At 31.1% G+C, this 21,520-nt stretch overlaps 1 protein-coding gene across 1 annotated transcript in view; it reads right to left on the bottom strand.

Moving 5' to 3' along the window:
* LOC114325310 (coiled-coil domain-containing protein CG32809-like) overlaps positions 1 to 21,520 on the bottom strand; it is an 837,016-nt gene that overhangs the window by 502,039 nt on the left and 313,457 nt on the right. The window contains exon 3 of the mRNA XM_050653062.1: positions 8,161 to 8,217. Coding sequence (XP_050509019.1) covers positions 8,161 to 8,217 — 57 coding nt within the window. The remainder of the gene's footprint in view (positions 1 to 8,160; positions 8,218 to 21,520) is intronic.

The raw sequence follows: 21,520 nt of genomic DNA, 5'->3' as shown, positions 1-21,520 counted from the left end.
CTACTTTAGACGATAGAATCAGATTTTATTTTTTACTTTCATTGTTTAAAATATTCGCTGCCTATCAAAAACATTCGGAACACCATACAGTTTGCAGTTTTTTATGTTTGCCACACATTGCCTTGTTACAGCCGCGGCAATGATTGGAAATATGATTTCCTTTACAAAATATTTTCAACTAATATTTTTGTCGTTTTTGGACAGTAACAGTGATAGTTGTTGGTAGACCTGGTGTTGCTAGGCGTAGTTCCAGATTTCGGGAGGCAAGGTATGGGGCCCATAATTCTTCACACAGCCGAAGAATAAATTTACAAAGACTGAGTCTACTTCCAGTTATTTCTTTATAAATAATCCATGCATTTATTGTTTCCAAGTCAAGAGTATTATAAAACACGTACATAGGCCATCGTCTAGAAGTTACTTTTGTAGTATAAAGACGCGTCATTTGGTCCTCTACACCCACAATTGTATCTTTGTGTTCACCAACAATTTTATCTTTATTACGTTGATGATCAGTACCAGTATAAGGGTAACCATTTACAATAAACATACATAAATATAATTTTACCCATCCGACAGGAATTTGAAAGAAAGGCTCGTCGAATTTCCCAGAAAACGATAATAACTTACACAGGGCCAATTTGGCCCCTTTAGACTTCTATGGTAGATTTATTAGAAAAACCATTTAATAAATTTAGTAAACAATATTTTTTTGTTCTAAATAAGTCTTTGTATCAAAATATTAAAAGTCATAAAATATGAAATTATTATTGCCTTAAATAAAAAAACTACAATAACTTCAAATCGCAACAGGGGCCAAATTGGCCCCTCCGACTTTCTAGTGTTAAATCATCTCCCCAAAACTGCATCTGATATACATGACGTATAAATATGTTGTACTATGGCCTGATATAAAAGTTTTACTTTTCTCTGCTCGAGCAGACCTTATGTTTGTGCTCGCCTCAATGAGTTCGTAACTGGTTTTGGTCCAAAATAGGTTTGATCAGTCATCGGGGTTTATATGAATTTTTTTAAGTTTTGAGTGGCAGTGCGTATGAATTCATGTTGTTCTTGAGAAACTATGGTCCCTTTGAACAAAAATCGTATCTGTTTTCTTATTCCCATAAAATCTAATAAATACTGTCAAATATCGAGGTGGACTGCTTTCATTGGTCCATCCTTTATAAATATGGCAATAACATCTTTAAGTGCTATCAAAACAAACATCGAGAGAAAAAAAAAGAAGAAAAGGCTATCACTTAATTTATCATGCTTTATCATGCTTTAATTTATCATAATATCATTAATCATTAGCTTTTTTAAATACTATCCAAAATTACTTTCGGTCCCATTTTCCACTACTTAAATGTAAACCTAAAAAATGTACACGTTCGAATTGGTTTACGCAGGAACTGTACAATTTAAGGGATCAGCTAAAACTTTTAGAAACGATCTGTCAGCAAAATAGTAATCTTACGCCAGTCCTTCATTTGGCAAAGACAGAATATTCAATTAAATTAAAAGCAGCTAAAAGTAGTCACTTCATGAGACAGTTAAACGAATCATCAAATAAAATGAAATGTATTTGGCATTTAGTAAACTTAACAGTCGGGAAACAAAACAACTCAAAAGTACCTAGTGATAATAATAATAATTTAGCAGACAAATTTAATCACCATTTTGTTGAAATATCTCCAAAGTTACTTGCTGCTTTGGATCCTACTAAAATAGGTGGGTTTACATCAGCATCAAAAAACCGTAATAGTTGTTCTATGTTTTTATATCCAACTAACCCACAGGAAATAACTAGTGTAGTCGGAAGTTTTAAATCCAAACACAGTTGTGGTTTTGATCAGATTTCCCCTAAGTTATTAAAACAATGCATTCACGCTTTCGCAGATCCACTGACGGATATTTGTAATGCCTCTTTTCAACAAGGAATATTTCCTAGTATGTTTAAACTATCTATTGTAATCCCTTTATTCAAAAGTGGTGATAAAGATGACCTTAACAACTACCGTCCCATAAGTATCTTATCTGTGTTTTCAAAGATAATTGAAACTCTGGTTTATACTAGAATAAACGCATTCCTAAAAAAGCATAGTGTCTTGTATAATTTTCAACATGGTTTTACATCTTCTAAGTCTACAACTACAGCTCTTGCAAATTTCGTCAGCTTAGTGTTGGATGCTTTGGACAGACGAGAGAAGGCATGTGGTTTATTTCTCGATTTGTCCAAGGCTTTTGATACTTTGGATCATAATTTGTTGCTAATAAAACTTGAGGGGATTAGTATTCGTGGTGTAGTTCTAAAATGGTTTACTTCCTACCTAGAAAATAGAAGACAAAAAGTTAGGATAACATCTAATGGACTTAAATACGAATCAAACACGTTGGATATCCATTATGGTGTCCCTCAGGGTAGTGTATTGGGTCCTCTACTTTTTATAGTATATATTAATAATATAGCTTTGATAACTAATTCGATGATTGGCAACACTGTAGTCAAAACGTAAACACATATTTTATTTGTCGTCTGCAATAAACTCAATTTCTGAGAGTTGTAACGGGAAATAAATTATTGGAAGTATCTAGTGAATAATATAAGACATTAAGTTAAGGACAGTGATAAGAAAAAACTTTAAAATCGGTGAAATAGCATCGGAATAATGCCAAGGACCTATAAAAAGTAAGATCGCTACAATTGATAAGCTTGTCTAACATCAAAGCGTAGAAACGAAAACTTGACCGTTGAAATTGCGACGTTGCCGTTGTGAGTAGACTTTCAGGATAACCACAGAAAATAACAACGGATAATAAACAAACAAAATAAATACGGTAGACGCTGTCTTCTCTGCACTGTTGAGGTGGAAGACAGTGTTTGGCGCCGGAAAATGGAAAAATTAGAGAGTGATGACACACATCCAGAAGGAGGGTCAAAAATTGATCAATTAATAATAATGATGAGCCTCCTCACCGATGACATTAAGGAAATAAAAAGAAATCAAAAAGAAAGTAAGGAAACAATAGAAAAGCTCATTATGGAAAACAGAGAGCTGAGAAAAGAAAATGCAGAACTGAAAGAAGAAAATAAAGAGATCAAGGAGGGACTCAGAGAAATAACAAAAAACATGGAAGTTATGGAAAAACACCGACGAATAAACAACGTAGTTATAAGCGGCCTAACAATAGACACATATGAGCAAGCACGGTTAAAAGGAAAAATCAACAATTTCATCAAACACCACTTAGGAATAGAGGTGAAAATAAGAAATGCTCACAAGCTAGGCGAAAAAACATGTCTAATTGAATTAGAAAACCAAGAGGAAAAAAGAAAAATAATGGAAAAAAAGTACAAGCTAAAAGAAATTAAAGAGCACAAGGTATATATCAACGAAGATACAACCATAAAAGAACGAGATATACAGAAAACAATTAGAAACATTGCCCAGGAAGAAAGAAATAAAGGAAATGAAGTCAAAATTGGAGTAAAAAAAATATGGGTAAATAACATCGAATGGAAGTGGAACGACAAAGAGGGCACAATGATCAAAACAGCATCAAAAAACTAACAAATAACTGTACCATAGGAATAACGTTGACGAAACAAGCACAGAAAAAGGATAGTGATAATACAAAAAAAGGAAACAAGAGGAAAAAAACAAAAACCGGACCAAAAAACAAGAAAACATGTCGAAAAGAATACTTACTTTTAGGAACATGGAATGTAAGAGGCACATATGGCGAAGGTAAACTTAAACATCTTGCGAGAGAAATCGAAAAGTTCCAATTTGACATAGTAGCCTTGCAGGAGACGAAACAGCTGGGAAATGATATATTAGAAATAGAAGATACATTGTTTTTTAACAGCGGTGGAAAGAATCGAATATTAGGCACAGGTTTTATGATAAGAAAAGAACTAAAAGAAGCAATAGTAGAGTTTAAACCGATATCAGACCGCATATGTACTATCAGGATCAAAGGAAAGTACCAAAAAATCACCCTCATAAATATTCACGCTCCATCCGAAGAAAAAGATAATGATGTTAAAGAATGTTTCTACAGTGAACTAAACAGAACAATCGAAAGTGTACCCAGATATGATATGAAAATTATTTTAGGCGACGCTAATGGCAAAATAGGGAAGGAAGAAGTGTTTAGACCGACAATAGGAAAGCATAGCAAACACAATGAAACTAATGAGAACGGACAATTTCTCATAGATTTCGCAAGAGAAAAAAATATGATCATAATGAGCACATATTTTGAAAGAAAAGAAATACATAAGGAAACATGGATATCGCCAGATAGAAAGACTAAAAACCAAATAGATCACGTGCTGATTGAAAAAGAAGAACAGCAATGTATAAAGAAGATAAGAACATACAGAGGACCAGATGCCGACTCTGATCATTACATGGTGGGCATCAAAATGAAACAACTGATACCAGAAAACAAAAACAAAATAAAGGTAAAGAAATATATAAATAAACCAATTCGATTAGCAACAAAGAAAGAGCAAGAAACGTATGGGGAAACAATGGAAAGAGAACTAAAAAAGATACAAACAGAAGAACGAACAGAAAACAACTGGGACATCATAAAGCAAGTAATGAACAAAGCAGCAAAAGAGTGTAATAAACAGGAGAATAAAAAGAGAAAGGAGTGGTTCGACATAGAATGCCAAAACGAAATAGAACTAAGAAAATCATTAAGGATGGAAATGATAATGAAAGAAACGACAGAGACGAAGAATAAATATATAGAGCAAAGAAATAAAGTAAAGAGATTGCTGAGAGAAAAGAAGAGAAAACACGTAGAAAATAAGCTAAAAGAAATAGAAGAGAACTACAGAAATAAAGAAATAAGAAACCTGTATCAAGGTGCCAGAAATGAGAAAAGAGGATACCAACAAAAACCAATATTCGTTAAAAACAAAGCGGGGAATAATATAAGCGGTGAAGCAGAAATAGTAGAGAGATGGAAAGAGTATTTTGACGAGTTACTAAATGGCAAGAATAAGTCAAACCAAAGAGAACACATGGAAGCAGAAGAAGGAAATGAAAACTTAGAAGACATAGAAGATAATTCACCCAGCAAAGAACAAATCGAGGAAATCATAAAAGATTTGAAGAATAACAAATGCCCTGGAAGCGATAATATAACAGCAGAGATGATGAAATATGGTGGAAAATTGCTACATGAGTGGATATACAAGATCATAAAAGAGATATGGAGAATAGAACGGATACCAAAAGATTGGAAGGAAGCAATTATTTGCCCATTACACAAAAAAGGAGACAAAACAGAATGTAGTAATTACAGAGGAGTAGCATTACTAAATACCATATATAAAATCTTATCAAAATCCATAAAAGATAAACTTGAAAAAGAAGCGGAAAATATAATAGGTGAATATCAGTGCGGATTTAGACGAGGAAGAAGCACAACGGACCAAATATTCGTAATCAGAGAATTACAAGCAGAAAGCTATGAACACAACCTACCAACGATAGCGCTATTCATCGATTTCCAGCAAGCGTACGATAGAATAAAGAGGAAGAATTTAAAGCAGGCGCTTGAGGAATTGGGAGTTAGCAGAAAGTTACGCAACATGATACATATTACGTTAGAAAATACAGAAAATAGAGTCAAAATAAACAACCAATCATCAGACACATTTATAGTAAATGAAGGAGTAAGGCAGGGCGATCCTTTGTCATCATTACTCTTTAACTTATGCCTAGAAAAAATAATGCGAAAAGCAAAAATCAATAGAGAAGCACTCCTATATCAAAAACGACACCAAGTTTTGGCATTTGCGGATGATGTGGTGTTGCTTGCAAGAGGAACAAAAGAGCTACAGGAAATAGTACAGAGAATAGTAAAAGCAGCGAAGAAAATGGGACTCCACATAAATGAAACTAAAACAAAATGTATGGAATGGACAGATGGTCAGTTCAGGAATGGACAAAAGCTTAAAGTAGAAGTAGAAGAAGGAACATCATACGAATTCGAAATGGTAGAAAGATTTACATACCTAGGAGCAATAATATCACGTAAACCGAATATTAAAGAAGAAATACAAGCTCGAATAATGGCAGGCAACAAAAGTGTACATGCGCTTAATGGAATGCTGAAAAGCAAGTTTTTATCAAGAAAGGCAAAAATACAGTTATACAAAACAACTATCCAACCAATAGTAACATACTGCAGTGAGACATGGACAATGACAAAAAATGAACAAAGTTTACTGGAGATCTGGGAACGGAAAATCCTGAGGAAGATATATGGAGGAATAATAAGGGACGGTTTATGGTTAAGAAGATCAAATAATGAGTTAAAGGAATTATACAATCAACCTAATATAATAGGAGTGATAAAGGCACAGAGACTTAGATGGCGAGGTCACATAGAAAGGATGCCGAACGCGAGGACTCCAAAAAGGGTACTAAACTACAACATAGCCTCAAAAAAGAGAAAAGGAAGACCGAAAAATAGATGGAAGCAAGAGGTCGAAAAAGATATGGAAAAAATGGGGTTAGAAGGTCAGAGAAGAAAAATGAATAACAGGAAGGAATGGAGAAAAATCACATACCAAGCCAGAGAAGATCTAGGTACCTAAAGAAAAGTAAAAATGAAGAACGAACAAACTTTTCAAGCCATGGGCCTCTAAGGCCTTTAGTGCTATTATATATATATATATATATATATATATATATATATATATATATATATATATATATATATATATATATATATATATATATATATATATATATATATATATATATATATATATATAACTAATTCACTGAGTGGAGTTAACATCATCAGTTATGCGGATGATACCAACATTCTAGTCACAGCAACATCCGATCAAAATTTGCAAAATAAAACTACACAGATACTATCCACCATCAACAGTTATTTCTTATCCAACAAACTAGTTTTAAATGAAGAGAAATCAAAGTATATGATTTTCACGTCAAATAATTTATTAAACCATCAAGCCACTATACAAGCAGCAATAGATAAAACAGACTGCAGGAAGTTGCTGGGGGTCCTGTTAGACAGTAATTTTAAATGGTCAAACCACATTTCTAATTTGAAATCCAGATTAAGTAGCGCATGTTATGCATTGAGAATTCTTTCACGTCTCTTTAATACATCAATATTAAAAACAGTATATTTGCCAATTTTTACTCAATAGCCAAATATGGCATTGAAGTCTGGGGTTGTACCTCTGAATTAGAGCAGATATTCGTACTTCAGAAAAGAGCTATTAGGATAATATATAAAATGAAATTTAGAGATTCTTGTAGAGGTATCTTTAGACAAAATAATATTCTGACAATTCCTGGTCTGTATATATTTTCGTGTATAATGTATTTACATTGCAAAATTTATGAATTCAATAAATTTAAATTTAACCATGTTTATTCAACAAGATTCAGAGACAATCACTTTATGCTTCCACAACATCGTTCTGTTTTGTTGGAAGGTAGCACACATTATGCAGCCATAAGTTTCTTTAACAAATTGCCAATAGATATACGAATGAATTTACATCAGCCAAACTTTCGGAGGTGTGTACATCAATACATTTGTGAGCCAGAGCCATATTCTAAAAATAACTTTTAAGTATGTTTTGTCGTATTTATTAATTTATATACTTTTAATATGTATATTATATGTCTGTAATTTTGACTTGTCTCATACATGTACAACTTTGTATAATGTCGCATGTGATGAATAAATTTGACTTTGACTTTGACTTTGACTTCATGCCCATGATATAGAAGAAAATTTGTAGTCCAATACAATAAAGAAGGTATTGGGGAAAAGGTTGCCAAATTTCATCTTACATTTAAACATAAAGAAATGTATTGAAAGGAGAAATTATTCACCCTAAACAAAAGAATAATAATAATTTTTTTACTAATATACTTGTTAATAATACTACATGTACCTACATATTTGTAGTATTATTTCATTAATAATGTTAAACATTAACTTCCAAGTAAACTTCATATTCATATTTTTTCTGATATTTTTTTCCTTGGCCGTTGGTGTCGAAAATGCCTTAAGAGTCACATATTTACTTGCTTGTGTCTTTTGAAAGCTCGGTATATTTTTATGAAACAGTGAAAAACTCACCTCCATCACTTCCTGACAGCACTCTTCCGGATTTACCGTCAGAGTTCCATTCTTCCTCTGAAATCAAATAAAGGGTATGTGAAAACTTTATCAAGTTGTATAATAGAATTATAAATACAATTTTAAAGAGTTTCATAAAAGAATACTTGTAAGTTTCATTTCAGTAACATTAAAAATAATATTAAAAATAAAATTTTTACTGAGACCAAGTTTCTGGTAACGCCTTCGTGGTTTCTACAATTTTTAAACCAACAAAATGCTGAAAAAGGAAGGCCAGGTAAATTCGGTTCTAACAGTCGGATTTGTTTTAGTTCGTTCAGAGATAGTTATAGACCAGGGCGCATTTGTAAAAATATTAGTACATTTGGACGTTGAAAGGTGACTCAAATTTTTTTGCAAAAATTGCTTGAAAATAACTCAAATAATAATATTTGAGTTATCCTCCCTCTTAAAAAGGTCCGGAACATTGTTTAAATAATCAAAATGTCAAAAAATGAAGGAAAAATTCGATTTTTTTGTTCGTTTTTTGATTATAACTTTAAAAATATTCATTTCCGAGAAAAGCTGTACTCACATAAAAGTTGCGTAATTAAATTTCCTACGACATGGAATTAGTTAAAAATTTAAAAAATAGTCACTCTTGTTGCAAAATAGCAATAATTGCGAAAAAAACATTCAAAAACAAGTATTCACATTTTACGTTTTTCAACCATTTATGCTACACTTAGGACCTTCATATTTCACGCAGAAAAACTTTATGATACAGTAACACAATACTGTAAATTTCATTAACATCGTTTCAATCAATTTTGCAAAATAAATTTTGCAATCCAGCTTTCGCAAAAAAATTCATTTTTTCAAAATGTTACAGGACTGAAAATAAAGCAGATAGCAAGTTGAAATTTGTTTTGCTTATAGAAGTGTACTGTACCTTTCATTTTCAATTTGTAAAATTAAAATCGATTAACTACCACGGTGTCAGAATTTTTTTTTGATAAACAATAATTATTGGTGCTACGCGCAGGCCAGCGGATAGTTTGCTAAGATTGGGCATTCCAATGACCTTTGATAATGATCGATACATTTTAATTTTTATTACAATTCGATATAAATAAATAAATTTGCTTATTGCAAAATAACAACACATACTCTATCCTTTGAAATAACACTTTTTTAGCAAACACTTTCTTTGTTCATATATTTTAACTTGGAGAATAAAAGTTTATTATTTTTAAACATATACAATTGTTTAAACAATATTTCACAAACAATAATAAAATTAGTTTGATTTTTGGGGAATTAAAATATTAAAATACAACAAAATATACACCGAGAGAACAATTTCTTTTCTCCTAAAACACCAATTTCTTTGAGCAATATTTCTTAAAAGTTAACATATCCTATTAACTTAAACATACCGGTTCACATATAAAGAAACGAGTTTTTTAAACACAACTCAATAATTTCTTACAGATAATTTCTTCAATACTAAGAAATGCATTAATGGTTACATTTAATTTTCTTATCCTAAAGTTTTTATTTCTTAAATTGAAAACTACAAATATTTTGCAGTATAAGAAATATAATGTTAAAAGTTAATCCATATTTATATTTGTGAACAAGAAATTTTCTTGCAATCAAATAAATATTTTAAACCACAAGAAATAATTCTTCAGAAATACCCTCTGTAGTAACTGTGATTATAAAATAAAAACTTTGTCATTAATGCCGAAATGTTACTTGCAAAGAGATTTTCTTCCACAAAAAAATTGCGCAGATTAACTATTTATGATTCAGTCGTCAGTGTTTGCCAAGATGGCGTGATATGTTCATGTTCATATACACACACCGGCAAAATTAGCCGAACAAGTAAAAAATGGGACATGTTTGATGTCTCGTATTTCATAAACCAGTGGTCCAATTTGAGTTATTCTTTTAGTCTGTTATAGCCTTATTATTTAAGAATATCGGTGTAATAATATTGTTGCTAGACAGGTAAATGTCATTTTATACCGGGTGTAACAAGCATACTGTGTTTTTTCTTAAAGTTCGGAACAACCTGTGGAATATTCCAGCATATTTAAAATATTAAAATTAAAACTCGATTGTAGAATTATGCTTTCTTAACATTTTCTTTTTTGATTCATTTGCTTATGTTGGAAAATAAAAAAGTTATGTGCTTTTACAACTAGCCATGTTTTTATCAATAAATCTTCATAGTAGGGGAGAAAAGTATGCTAAATTTGCAATTACTCGAGCGTTCTTGTGACCTGGAGTGGATTGTGAAGAGTGGGTGCTACAACCAAAAAAAGTTAAGTTAAGTTTTCCATAAAGTGTGGGACTCTCCATGTTTCAATTTAATTTTCCATTTCCACCAATGGTTTTTTTCCGATTATAGCGCTATTTATCCATAATAGGAAAAAATGTTGCGAATAAAAGTTGCTTATTTTTACGTCAAGGATCCAAATCTGCAATAAAAATTGGGGGCTCCTATTTAATATTTTAATGTAACCCCCCACCCCACCTCCGTGGCGGGTCGTGTTTGGTGCCATTCTGTAGATTTTTGAAAAATATTGAATAGGTGTATTTTGCAGTTTTACGATCTGATGTTCATTTCGCAAAATATCGCAGGGTTCGTATTTATAATTTTTAATTTACCCCCTACCCCTCTCCGTGGGGTGTCCCGTGGGGTGTCACGAGCCCCACGGAGGTGGGGTGGGGGATTTAATTTAAAATCTTAAATAGGAGCCCCCAATTTTTGTTGCAGATTTGGATTCTTTACGTAAAAATAAGCAACTTTTATTCGACATATTTTTTCGAATTACGGATAGATAGCGCTATAATCGGAGAAAAATGATTGTTTCAAATGGAAAATTAAATTAAAAATTGAAAAGTCCCCCACTTTATGGAAAACTTAACTTAGCCTTTTTCTGATTTTAGCACATACTCTTCACAATCCAATAGGTTCCCATAACGCTCGAGTAACTGCAAATTTAGTATACTTTCCTCCCCTACTATGAGGATTTATTGATGAAAGACATGGATAGTTTTAACGCACATAACTTTTTTATTATCTCATATAACTAAATGAATCGAAAAGTAAAATATTAAGCAAGCCTAAGTCTACAATCGAGTATTAATTCTAATATTTTACATATGCTAGAATATTCCACAGGGTGTTCCAAACTTTAAGAAAAAAACACAGTATGATTGGTACACCCGGTATAAAATGGTATTTACATGTCTAGCAACAATATTATTACAACGATATTCTTAAATAATAAGGCTATAACGTACTAAAAGGATCACTCAAATCGGACTACTGGTTTATGAAATACGAGACATCAAACATGTCCCATTTTTAACGTGTTCGGCTAATTTTGCCGGTGTGTGTAGATGGATTTTTGGTTTATTCATGTTCCTTAAAAATTAACGGATATTTTGAAGGTACGTACATATATAGGTATTAAATAAAAGTAAATTGAGTAATTTAAGATGTAATAATAATATTGTTGCGTATCCGAATAGGTAAAAAAGAAACATAATAGTATCTTTATATGCTTTTTAGGTATAATGATGGACGACTCTGAAATAAAGGAGCTTATTATTCTAACTGGGAAATATGCCACAATTTAAAGCTGGGACAGAATGATATTAATATATAGCTTCAGAACAATACTAAGAAAGGAGTTATTAACCAACTGCGGGGCCTTCCAGAAATAGTAGAATTTTATACGTGTAAGTACCTTTTTAAAAATGTGTATACTTATGACAATGTATCAACTATAATAGGTTGCTTGAATGTATCGTCTTCTATAAAAATATACAATACAACGCTATATCAAACATGGCGGGTGCAACGCTGAGGATGTTTTCTGTTAATTTATTTGAGATAAAGAAATCAGTTAGTCTAAAAGAAATATATGTTTATGGTTAAGAAATGTTATTGCCGAAAAACCGTGAATTAGTTAATATATATTAAATGACTTAGATATAAACGAATAATACTTTCCCGTAATAAAATTTGTTAATGATTAGGTATGCTGTCTCTTTTAGATTATAAAAATTAAGAAAACTACATATTATTATGTCTGCTTTAATGTTTTCATTGGTTGTATTTTTCCTCTTGTTTTAGCTAAACAATGTTTATTGCGTGACTTAATATTATACAGAAAAATCATTAATATTTCATTAACAAAAAGAAAAACATAAACACAGATGTGTAGGTTAAATAATGTCATGTTTGAACTAAATATGATTGATTATCATTAGTATTAATAGTTCTCATGTGAGGCCGTGTATTTTTTTTTTGTATTTCCTAAATTTGTCAAAACAAATATCTATATTTTTATAAAAAAAAAATTATTAAAGTAAGTTTACTCTTTCTACATAACGATTTTGTTTTAGTGAATTGCTGATATACAAAGTGCTATTAACAAAAGAAGGAAAATTTGAGGAAGTTGGATTTGCCTCTCCATCCTTTTATTGTTGTGTAGAAGCCAGTGGTTTAAGAGTGGAGAAAATATTTGTATGTAATAATAACGTTTTATATATTGTTTTATTAATAAATAATGATTTTACCTTAACACAATGATTTATTTCGCCGTATGTAATATCACTTTATTTTCAAGAAATGTTAACTTAACTCTAAATATACGTTTATCTCTGCGAAATATATTTCTTAACATTAAATACATTAATTATTAATAGTAAAATAATAATTTTCCTTACTAAGAAATAATATTGCTCAGAAAGAATAGTTTTGTAATGTGTAAAAAATATATTTTTATGACTAATAAAATTAATTAACATCAAGTGTAATTTCTTTCTGATAAATGGGTTTGAAGTTTGCCAGAAAGTGATAGTTAAATCATGTTTAAGATATATTTCTTTGGCTATAGTAGAATTTATTTGAAATATTTTAGAAAAGTATATCTTACATACAAAGATATATTTGTTAGGCAATATGCCAAGTCGATCTTTCTTAAATATTAATAAAGTTTCTTTATGTCAAGAATTTTTTTCTCTCGGTGTAGAGTAAGAAAATAATATATAAGATAAAGATTGGAATAAATTTTGGTGGAAATCAACTTTTGTGAATCGAACACCGCTGTCCTGCGCGTAGCACCAAAAATTAATGTTTATTTCAAAAATTTTCAGACGCCGTGGCAGGTAACCGATTTTAATTTTGCAAATTTCAAATGAAAGGTACAGTATTGTTCTATATCGATTCTATATCGAATTCAACTTGCTACCTGCTTTATTTTCAGTCCTGTAACATTTTGAAGAAATGATTTTTTTTGCGAAAGATGGATTGCAAAATTTATTTTGCAAAATCTATTAAACCAATCTTAATGAAATTTCCAGTGTTGTTTTACTATATTATAAAGTTTTTTGGGTAAAATATGAAGGTCCTAAGTTGAGCATAAATGGTTGAAAAACGTAAAATGCCAATACTTGTTTTTGTATGGTTTTTTTTCGCAATTATTGCTATTTTGCGACAAGGATGACTATTTTTTTAAGTTTTAACCAATTCTATATTGTAGGAAATTTAATTACACAACTTTTATGTCAGTATAACTTTTCTCGCAAATGGATACTTTTAAAGTTATAATCAAAAAACGAAGAAACAAATCGAATTTTTCCTTCATTTTTTGACGTTTTGATTATTTAAACAATGTTCCGGATCATTTTGAGTGGGAGGATAACTCAAATATTATTATTTGAGTTATTTTCAAGCAATTTCCGCAAAAAAATTTGAGTCACCTCTCAACGTCCATCTCAAAACAGATGCGCCTGGACTATTAGCCCGTCCGCACATGGAGCGACGCTCGAAGCACTCGGCTCGATTCAAATCGCGTAGATTTCTCCCTGCCACTCAAGTTCCTTCGTTGTGGCATTGGGCTCCGTACACGAGGCGTTTACGATTGCAAAATCTCCTCGTCTTGTACGACTCTCGTCTCTTGCGATCCGTAGTGCACGAGAAAGTTCGAGTGAGACGCACGTTTTTAGTCATAATAGGTAGTTTATTTTATTTGTTTCCTTCGTTTTTTGTTGTTTTTTTGCGCTGAATGAAATTTTACTTTTATTTAAAGATCGGTGCATGTTATGTTCATTGATTGTAGTACTACCTACTAACTTTGTGGAAATATATTGTTTGTAACATAAAATTCTGAAAACATTGAACTTTTGTTTCTAGGTGTTTATTATAAAATTCTTTGGGGAAATATGACCCTCAATTGTATAATGCTCATTGTATACAAATGATACTAAAAATGTAACAATACCGTACTTTTTACAGATCTAAATAGTCGTTTGGGTTGATAAATAAAAAAGATGTAAGCAAACTGAATCGACTAGTGTGCGGAGAGCAATCGCTTGTGCCGTAGGGTTCGTACAAGACGAGCAAGACGCGCGAACCTCGAGACCTGTTTTCGATGACCCATGTGCAGACGGCCTTGTCATAATAATATATCGCCGGTCCGGAATAAGAATGACGTAACTGCAAAAAGCAAAATTTGTCAAAAAAACGATTTTTTAATATTTAAAATAGAGATTAAATGAGCAGTATTCATCCAGGAGCATCGGTATGGCGTTTATTGTTACAATGATGGCTTTTATTTTTATCCCTAATAGTTCGAATTTCATTATCTTAATTTAATCCCCCCATTTCAACCCTTTTTACAGTTGCATTGTTCTTCATCTTAAATTTTTTTAAATATTTAAGATAGTGATTAAATAAAGAGTAACCGTCCGGAGCATCCGTATGGCGTTTATTTTTACAATTATGGCTTTTAGTTTCATCCCCATTGGTTAGAATTTCATTATCTCAACTTAATCTCCCCATTTTCAATCCTATCTACAGTCGCGTAATTCTTGATCTGAAAATTTTTTTGTACAAAAAAACTATTTTTAAATACTTATTATTCCGATTATTCTTACAGCGATGGATCTTATTTTCATCCCTATTGGTCCGAATTTCATTATCTTAACCCGGCATTGGTCACTAGGTAGGTTGTTACGCGAGTGGTTGCGCGTGAGATTTTCTCTCACATTATCAACTTTTTCCTTTCTTTACAAAATTTTACTAAAAAGATGAGGTTTCATCAACGATAAAACCATTTGCTTTAAAAAGACACGACGTTTTTCTATTTTATTATTATTATTTTTATATAAAATGTGACTATATTGATGCCGCCAATATTCAACATTGAAAAATATATTGTAAGTGACCATCTACAACTAACCCGTGAAACAAAATATAGGATTTTCATGTTATCGACCATATCCCCGTCACCTTTTATTGCATCATAAAAGGATATTATGTTAGGTTTTAAGTGGAAAAATAACGTTAATTTTTATACACAGTTGGTGACGCCGGTGGTCGCTTGATGAGAGAATCTCTCACATGAAGCGCACTGACTCAACAATATGCTGATACTTAGTAAACTGAGTCACTATCTGAGTGGACGAGTCTATTAGATTGTCGAGGGAGGATAGTTAGGAGACTAGAAGGAACTACAGCGCGTATAATTTCCCAGAAAAAAGTTTTACGCAATTTTCTGAAACCGTGAGAGAAAATCTCATATAGCGACCACTGGCGGGTTAATTTAGTCCCCCCATTTTCAACCCTATTTACAGTTGCCTTATTCTTCATTTGAAACAAGGTCTAAAATAGTGCATATTTCAATAACGAACGCAACTACCCCAGGGCCGTAACTACGATGTTGGGGGCCGCGGGACAAACGTGATCTGAGGGCCCCTACCGTGGGGTCTGTGGTTTATCCCCCAGCGGAATGGGGGGGGGTCCGGAAAAATTCTTGATATTTAACCCCTTGTATACTCATTTTAATGCATTTCATGACTGAAGTTTCTTGTACCTACATATTGCCATTTTAATTGACCAACACAAAAAATTTTGAAATCACCTTATTTTAAGCTAAATAATTTTGCAAGTATCATCTTATCTGTTTTATGCAAGTACATTGTTTGGCTACAATGTGGTTCCTTTCACGTACCAATATGTGGCCTGGCGTAAATTGGTTAAAACAATTGTTACTGAGAAATGACTAATTTTCTCAGTAACAATTTATATCTTTACAAAAGGTCTCGGGGGCCCCAGCTTAGCCCGGGCTTCCTCTTCCAATGGCATTTTAGGTTTTATTACGCCAAAATAACTAATTTCCTAGGTAATAATTTAAATTTTTATGTTATGGTCTCGGGGGCCCCAGCTTAGAGTCCTCAACTTTATGTTTCTAGGGTGCATCTGTAAGGTCTTTTAAAATTGTGTCATTTGAAACTATTTCGTTGAGATCGGCTTTTAAAATACATATTTTTATTTTCCTCGTTAAAATATATGCACAGCCAACCAAACGAGAGCCCCTGCGGGGCCCCTCTTGGCCGGGGGCCCCGGGGCATTGCCCCGGTTGCCCCAATGCTAGTGACGGCCCTGAACTACCCTGTGGTGACTTAGCACATAGTTTACAGTTCTGTCGCTTTTGAATCATCTGTATACAGTATTTTAGAAGTTAATTACGGAATAAACAAGAATTGAGAAAATTTGCACTTAGGTCATTCTTATTTCGGACCGGCGATATGAGGGGCTAAATTATGGAATAAATTAATTTTCTCTCAAATTGACGACTTTGGAGAAAAATGTCGAAACATGTAAATGTTTATTTTTAAATTACAATTTTTAATTACAATAAATTACAATCATCGAAGATTTTTTAAATGGAAATAGGGGTCCTGTAGTAAATTATTTGAAAGGGTGTTCAATTCTCTATTTAATAATATAAATAATAACATTATTTATACAGGGTGGCCAAAAAAGTTTTTGAATTAAATTAATTGACGCAAAAAGACGAATGGATGTAATTTATTTAACTCAAAATTAATTCTATTGCTATCAGAAAATGAAAAACCAAACATAAAAAAACAACAAAATTTGGCAAATAAACATTGCTTTTCGCTTAAATTAAATATTTAAACTGCCAAGAGGCAGGTGGGAGGCTCTTTGCGATTTAATTTAAGCGAAAAAAATCTTTATTTGTGAAATAAACATTTTTTTATATTTTTTGACAGCAGTACAATGCATTTTGAGTTATTTAAATTACATAAATTCTTCTTTTCGCGTCAATTTATTTATTTAAAAAATGATTTTTTTGGTCACCCTGTATAAACAGTGAAGTTAGTGTTTATATTACTTGCCTGTAAAGGTAAAATAGTACCTATATGTGAAAAAAATCGATTTTTGAATTTACCGCCGAAACTGGTTTATTTTTCCGCTATTTGTTATGCAATTTTTAGTTTATTTCTATCCTATTTAGTTTTCAAAATGTGACACTGGTAAAACAGTGTATAAGTACGTGTAATTGCGTCTCTGATATGGTTAAACAGTATAATATTCGGCAAACTCTGCAAAGGCAGAATAGTATACATCATTTTACACTGCTTATCCCTGGTATTATGTTATAGATATCTATTTTTTAAGCTCTACTGGTAAAACAGGATACAGTATGTGATATATGCTGTTATACGGTAGCATACTTCATAATAAACGGCGTTCCAATGCAAATGGTAAAATAGTATCACATTTCATATACTGTTTTACCATAGTGTGACCAATAGGAATTTTTATCTCCTCCGAAGGTATATAGGGATAAGTCCTTTATAATATAATATACTCTTTTGGTATAACAGTAAATAGGGTAAAACATTATATGTCACTTTACAAACAAGCACATTTATTTGTAAATTACCTATTTGCTGTTGTAATAATTATTGTAATAACATACTTTTTTATATTCCAAATTTCATTTGTCTAACTTTATAAATGACAAAACGGCACAGTAAAAGATAAAAAGCCATTTATCTCAAAACTTATTTTTTTCACATATTATTCTATTTTATCTTTCCAGGCAAGATTACTGAATAGAAAATTGAACAACCTTTCAAATGAGCTATCACACATCCCCTGTTCCCATTTAAAAAAATCACCTATTACGTCATCACGCTGAGATGAATGACGTCACTAATATGAAATATATGCCAAAAAATTTTAATATAAAAATAAAAATCGACCTGATTCGGGATTTTCATCTAAACTCGTGCATTTTAGAGAAAATGAATTCATTCCATAAGTTTGCCCCTCTCTGTATACACTCACCGATGAAAGCTAACGAGCTTGACACCGGAAAGGTTGTTTATAGTACTCTCTGAACGAACTGAAATATAAGACGTCTCTTGGTTTCGTTTTGCAGCGAAATTATTATAAGTTTCATAAAACTTGAAATAAAATGTTATGTTGGAAACCCACAAACTTTTAATATTTTTGGGTGGCTAGATATTAAGCGTAATTTTATAGAAAATATTTCAAAAACGTAATAACCACATAACCACTGGAAGCCTGGCTCCAAATATTGATGTTCCGAAGAATGCTTAAAATTTTCAAGAGATTTAAAGTTTGTTGCAGATAATGAAAATTCCTATAGAACTAATAAAAATTATAATATTGTCCTTTTCATGATCATTTTTCAGTGCATAACAAATGATAGGAAAAAGGGAAAGTCCGTGATAATACACATTTATGACATTTATTCTAACATTACATTTTAGTTAAATCTGACAGTTGTCACATTTTATTTTCAATTTGGAATAAAAACAAGTCAAATGTGTTTCTTGCATTTATAAAATGGTATTTTCTTTGATTTGTATAGTCTTATAAATGATACAGATTATATTTGTAATATTATTATCTAATTAAAAATAAATTATTTTTTTTATTATGGCGCCATCTATCGACAACTAGAATAACTAGAATAAATGTTATAAATGTCACCGACGAAATGTAATCACCGACGTGCGTTTTTTTCTGTCACATACAATTTAATGCGTTAGAAAGAAATCGAAAAACTGTGACGCACTGAAAGATGATCATGAGAAAAAGAATACCTAAAATAAGTCATTTAGAACATAATATAAACCGATGTGAGAAATACAAGCTTCTAAGTTCTATAGTGGAGAAAGAATTATTAGGGGAAAATTCACAGAAAGTTGAATATAAATATCGTTCATTTGGAAGAAGAGGATTGCATCTCAAAATGTTAAAGTTTTTTTATTCCATCAATGCCTTCCAAAAAATAATTTCTACTATGGAAAAAAATAGTTACATGTGTAAGTACATTAGTCTCCGAGAGATGGCAGATCTCTTTGGTTTTCCCCTAACTTTCTCTACAGAATGTTATTCGCTTTAGAGTTTAGAGAATACAGTTACATCTTGGAATATAATAGACAAAAATAAGTTAATTTAATTAAAAGGGTGATTTATTTTCGGGATTTAGAGTTATAAGTAAAGACATAACCATTTTTCTTAAAAGTTATAACACTAAAAGTGAACAGTATGTACTGATAGAAGGATACTTTCTTAGTTGTAACTTTTTTTTGGATAATTCATCATAAAAAAGAAGCAATATAATGTGCGTAAAAAGTAGTTTTCTGAAATGTAACCTTATTCTTTAAAGTTATTTTGTTATACGTATGTGAATTATATTTTTTTGCATTGGGTAAATTATTATACATTAAACTAGTATTATTTAAGGATTAATTTAATTTAACAACAAATGTCTTTAATAGAGAATCGCATTATTTTCCTGAATACTATTTGAGTTTTCACAAAAATTTGTAAAGAATAACAATTATTATTATTATTGCTTTATGTTTCATTTTGTGTTGTATAAGGGATACGAACTATTTAATTAGTTTTTTTATGATTTATTAATAAGTTTTATTAAATCCTAATTGATATAATGGCTTTTTAATAATACTTTATTAATACAATTCCTAAAATGTAACTTTATGGGCAAACATAGTGTATTAAACAGATAAAATTTCTTTATAGGCTATTGATTATGTACTATAGAAAGGAACTACAACGTTAACGGGGTTTTATTACTTCATATGGTCAATGAATCTCTATATATGAAAAAACCGCGGAGTGCTACCATTTAAAGGGGTGCGTTTTTGAGAAATGGGTGAATTAGTCCCTGGGCACAGGTTACATTAGGGTGAGTTCTATGCACTTTTGGTGCAAACACGTCTACATAAAAATTGTACCTGGTTAAATTTACTATCTAAATATAACTTTTCAAAGTCAAAGATACTTTCTTTACAAAAATATATTCAAAAGAAAAAGCCCAAAGAAACCCAAAAGAAAGAAATTTTGTTTTTTGTCCCATAACTTTTGTCCACGGGGATATAGGTATAGATATTGCTTCACAGAAAAAAAAACTTACATATTTTCTCTTTAAAATGATGTTTAGTAGAGGTCGTTAGGATTTACAGTTTTCGCAATATGATTTTTCAAAGTTCGCCACTCACAGCAATTTTGGGCAATTTTCCTTGTTATTTCGCAAATATTTTTCTGTAACTTTTTTCTACGCAACTTTAGGCATATGCAATGGTACATGTAAGAGGAATAGAAATCAATTACCTTTAAAACGTTCTACTGTATAATGTTGTACGACTTCTTTTAAAGAGGTTATCTTTTTCAAGATTTTATACTTTTAACAAGTTTTTATATTTTTTACGATTATTTTTTAAATTTCCCATTATAACTTTTTTTCTTCTAAATTTAGGTATATATTATATAATAAAAAAGAAAGCTTATTCTGTTTACTTTAAAATGGTGTATTATAAAAAATTCTAGGATTATTTTTGAATAAGATATGCTTTTTCAAAATGTAATAAGTACTTGCAACGATTTTTGGTTTTAGGATTATTTTTTAAATTTCTCCTTATAACTTTTTTTATGTGATTGTGTGTTATGATTGAATCTTATTTTTTATAGGTAATACTTTGGATCCACTTGACTCGGCCGGGCAAACTTCAAAATATGGATTAATTCCAATATTTACTGTCAAAGCTCCTGCACCACAAGCTTTGCTTGAAAAAATAGCATGTAAATATACCAAATGACGTACAAAAAACTGCGGTTGTAGGAAGATAGGAATTAGTTTTTCAATATTCTGCAAAGGGTGCATGTGCATGGGTACTAATTGTGGGACTCTAAGATAACTTAGGTGTCAGAGGAAGATATTGAAGCTAATGCTAACGAAGAGATGACTTTGATTTTGAAATTTTTTAAATGTCAACGTTTAAATAATTTTAACTAAAGTGATGTTTTCTAAGACTAATGTTTATGTAATTTTTGTAAAAGAAATAATTTTAAATAATACAGGTAAAAAAATATCAAAGAATCACTCGGTTTCCATTATTTAAATATAGATGATACACCATTTTAAAGAACAGAAAGTAAGTTCTCTTTATTCAGCAATATACCTATAGTATATTCATGTACAAG

The sequence above is a fragment of the Diabrotica virgifera genome, chromosome 6, assembly GCF_917563875.1.
Source record: "Diabrotica virgifera virgifera chromosome 6, PGI_DIABVI_V3a".
NCBI classification, from domain to species: Eukaryota; Metazoa; Arthropoda; class Insecta; order Coleoptera; family Chrysomelidae; genus Diabrotica; species Diabrotica virgifera.
The sequence above is the reverse complement of the archived record's forward strand: the minus strand, read 5'-3'. Positions and strand labels throughout refer to the sequence as shown.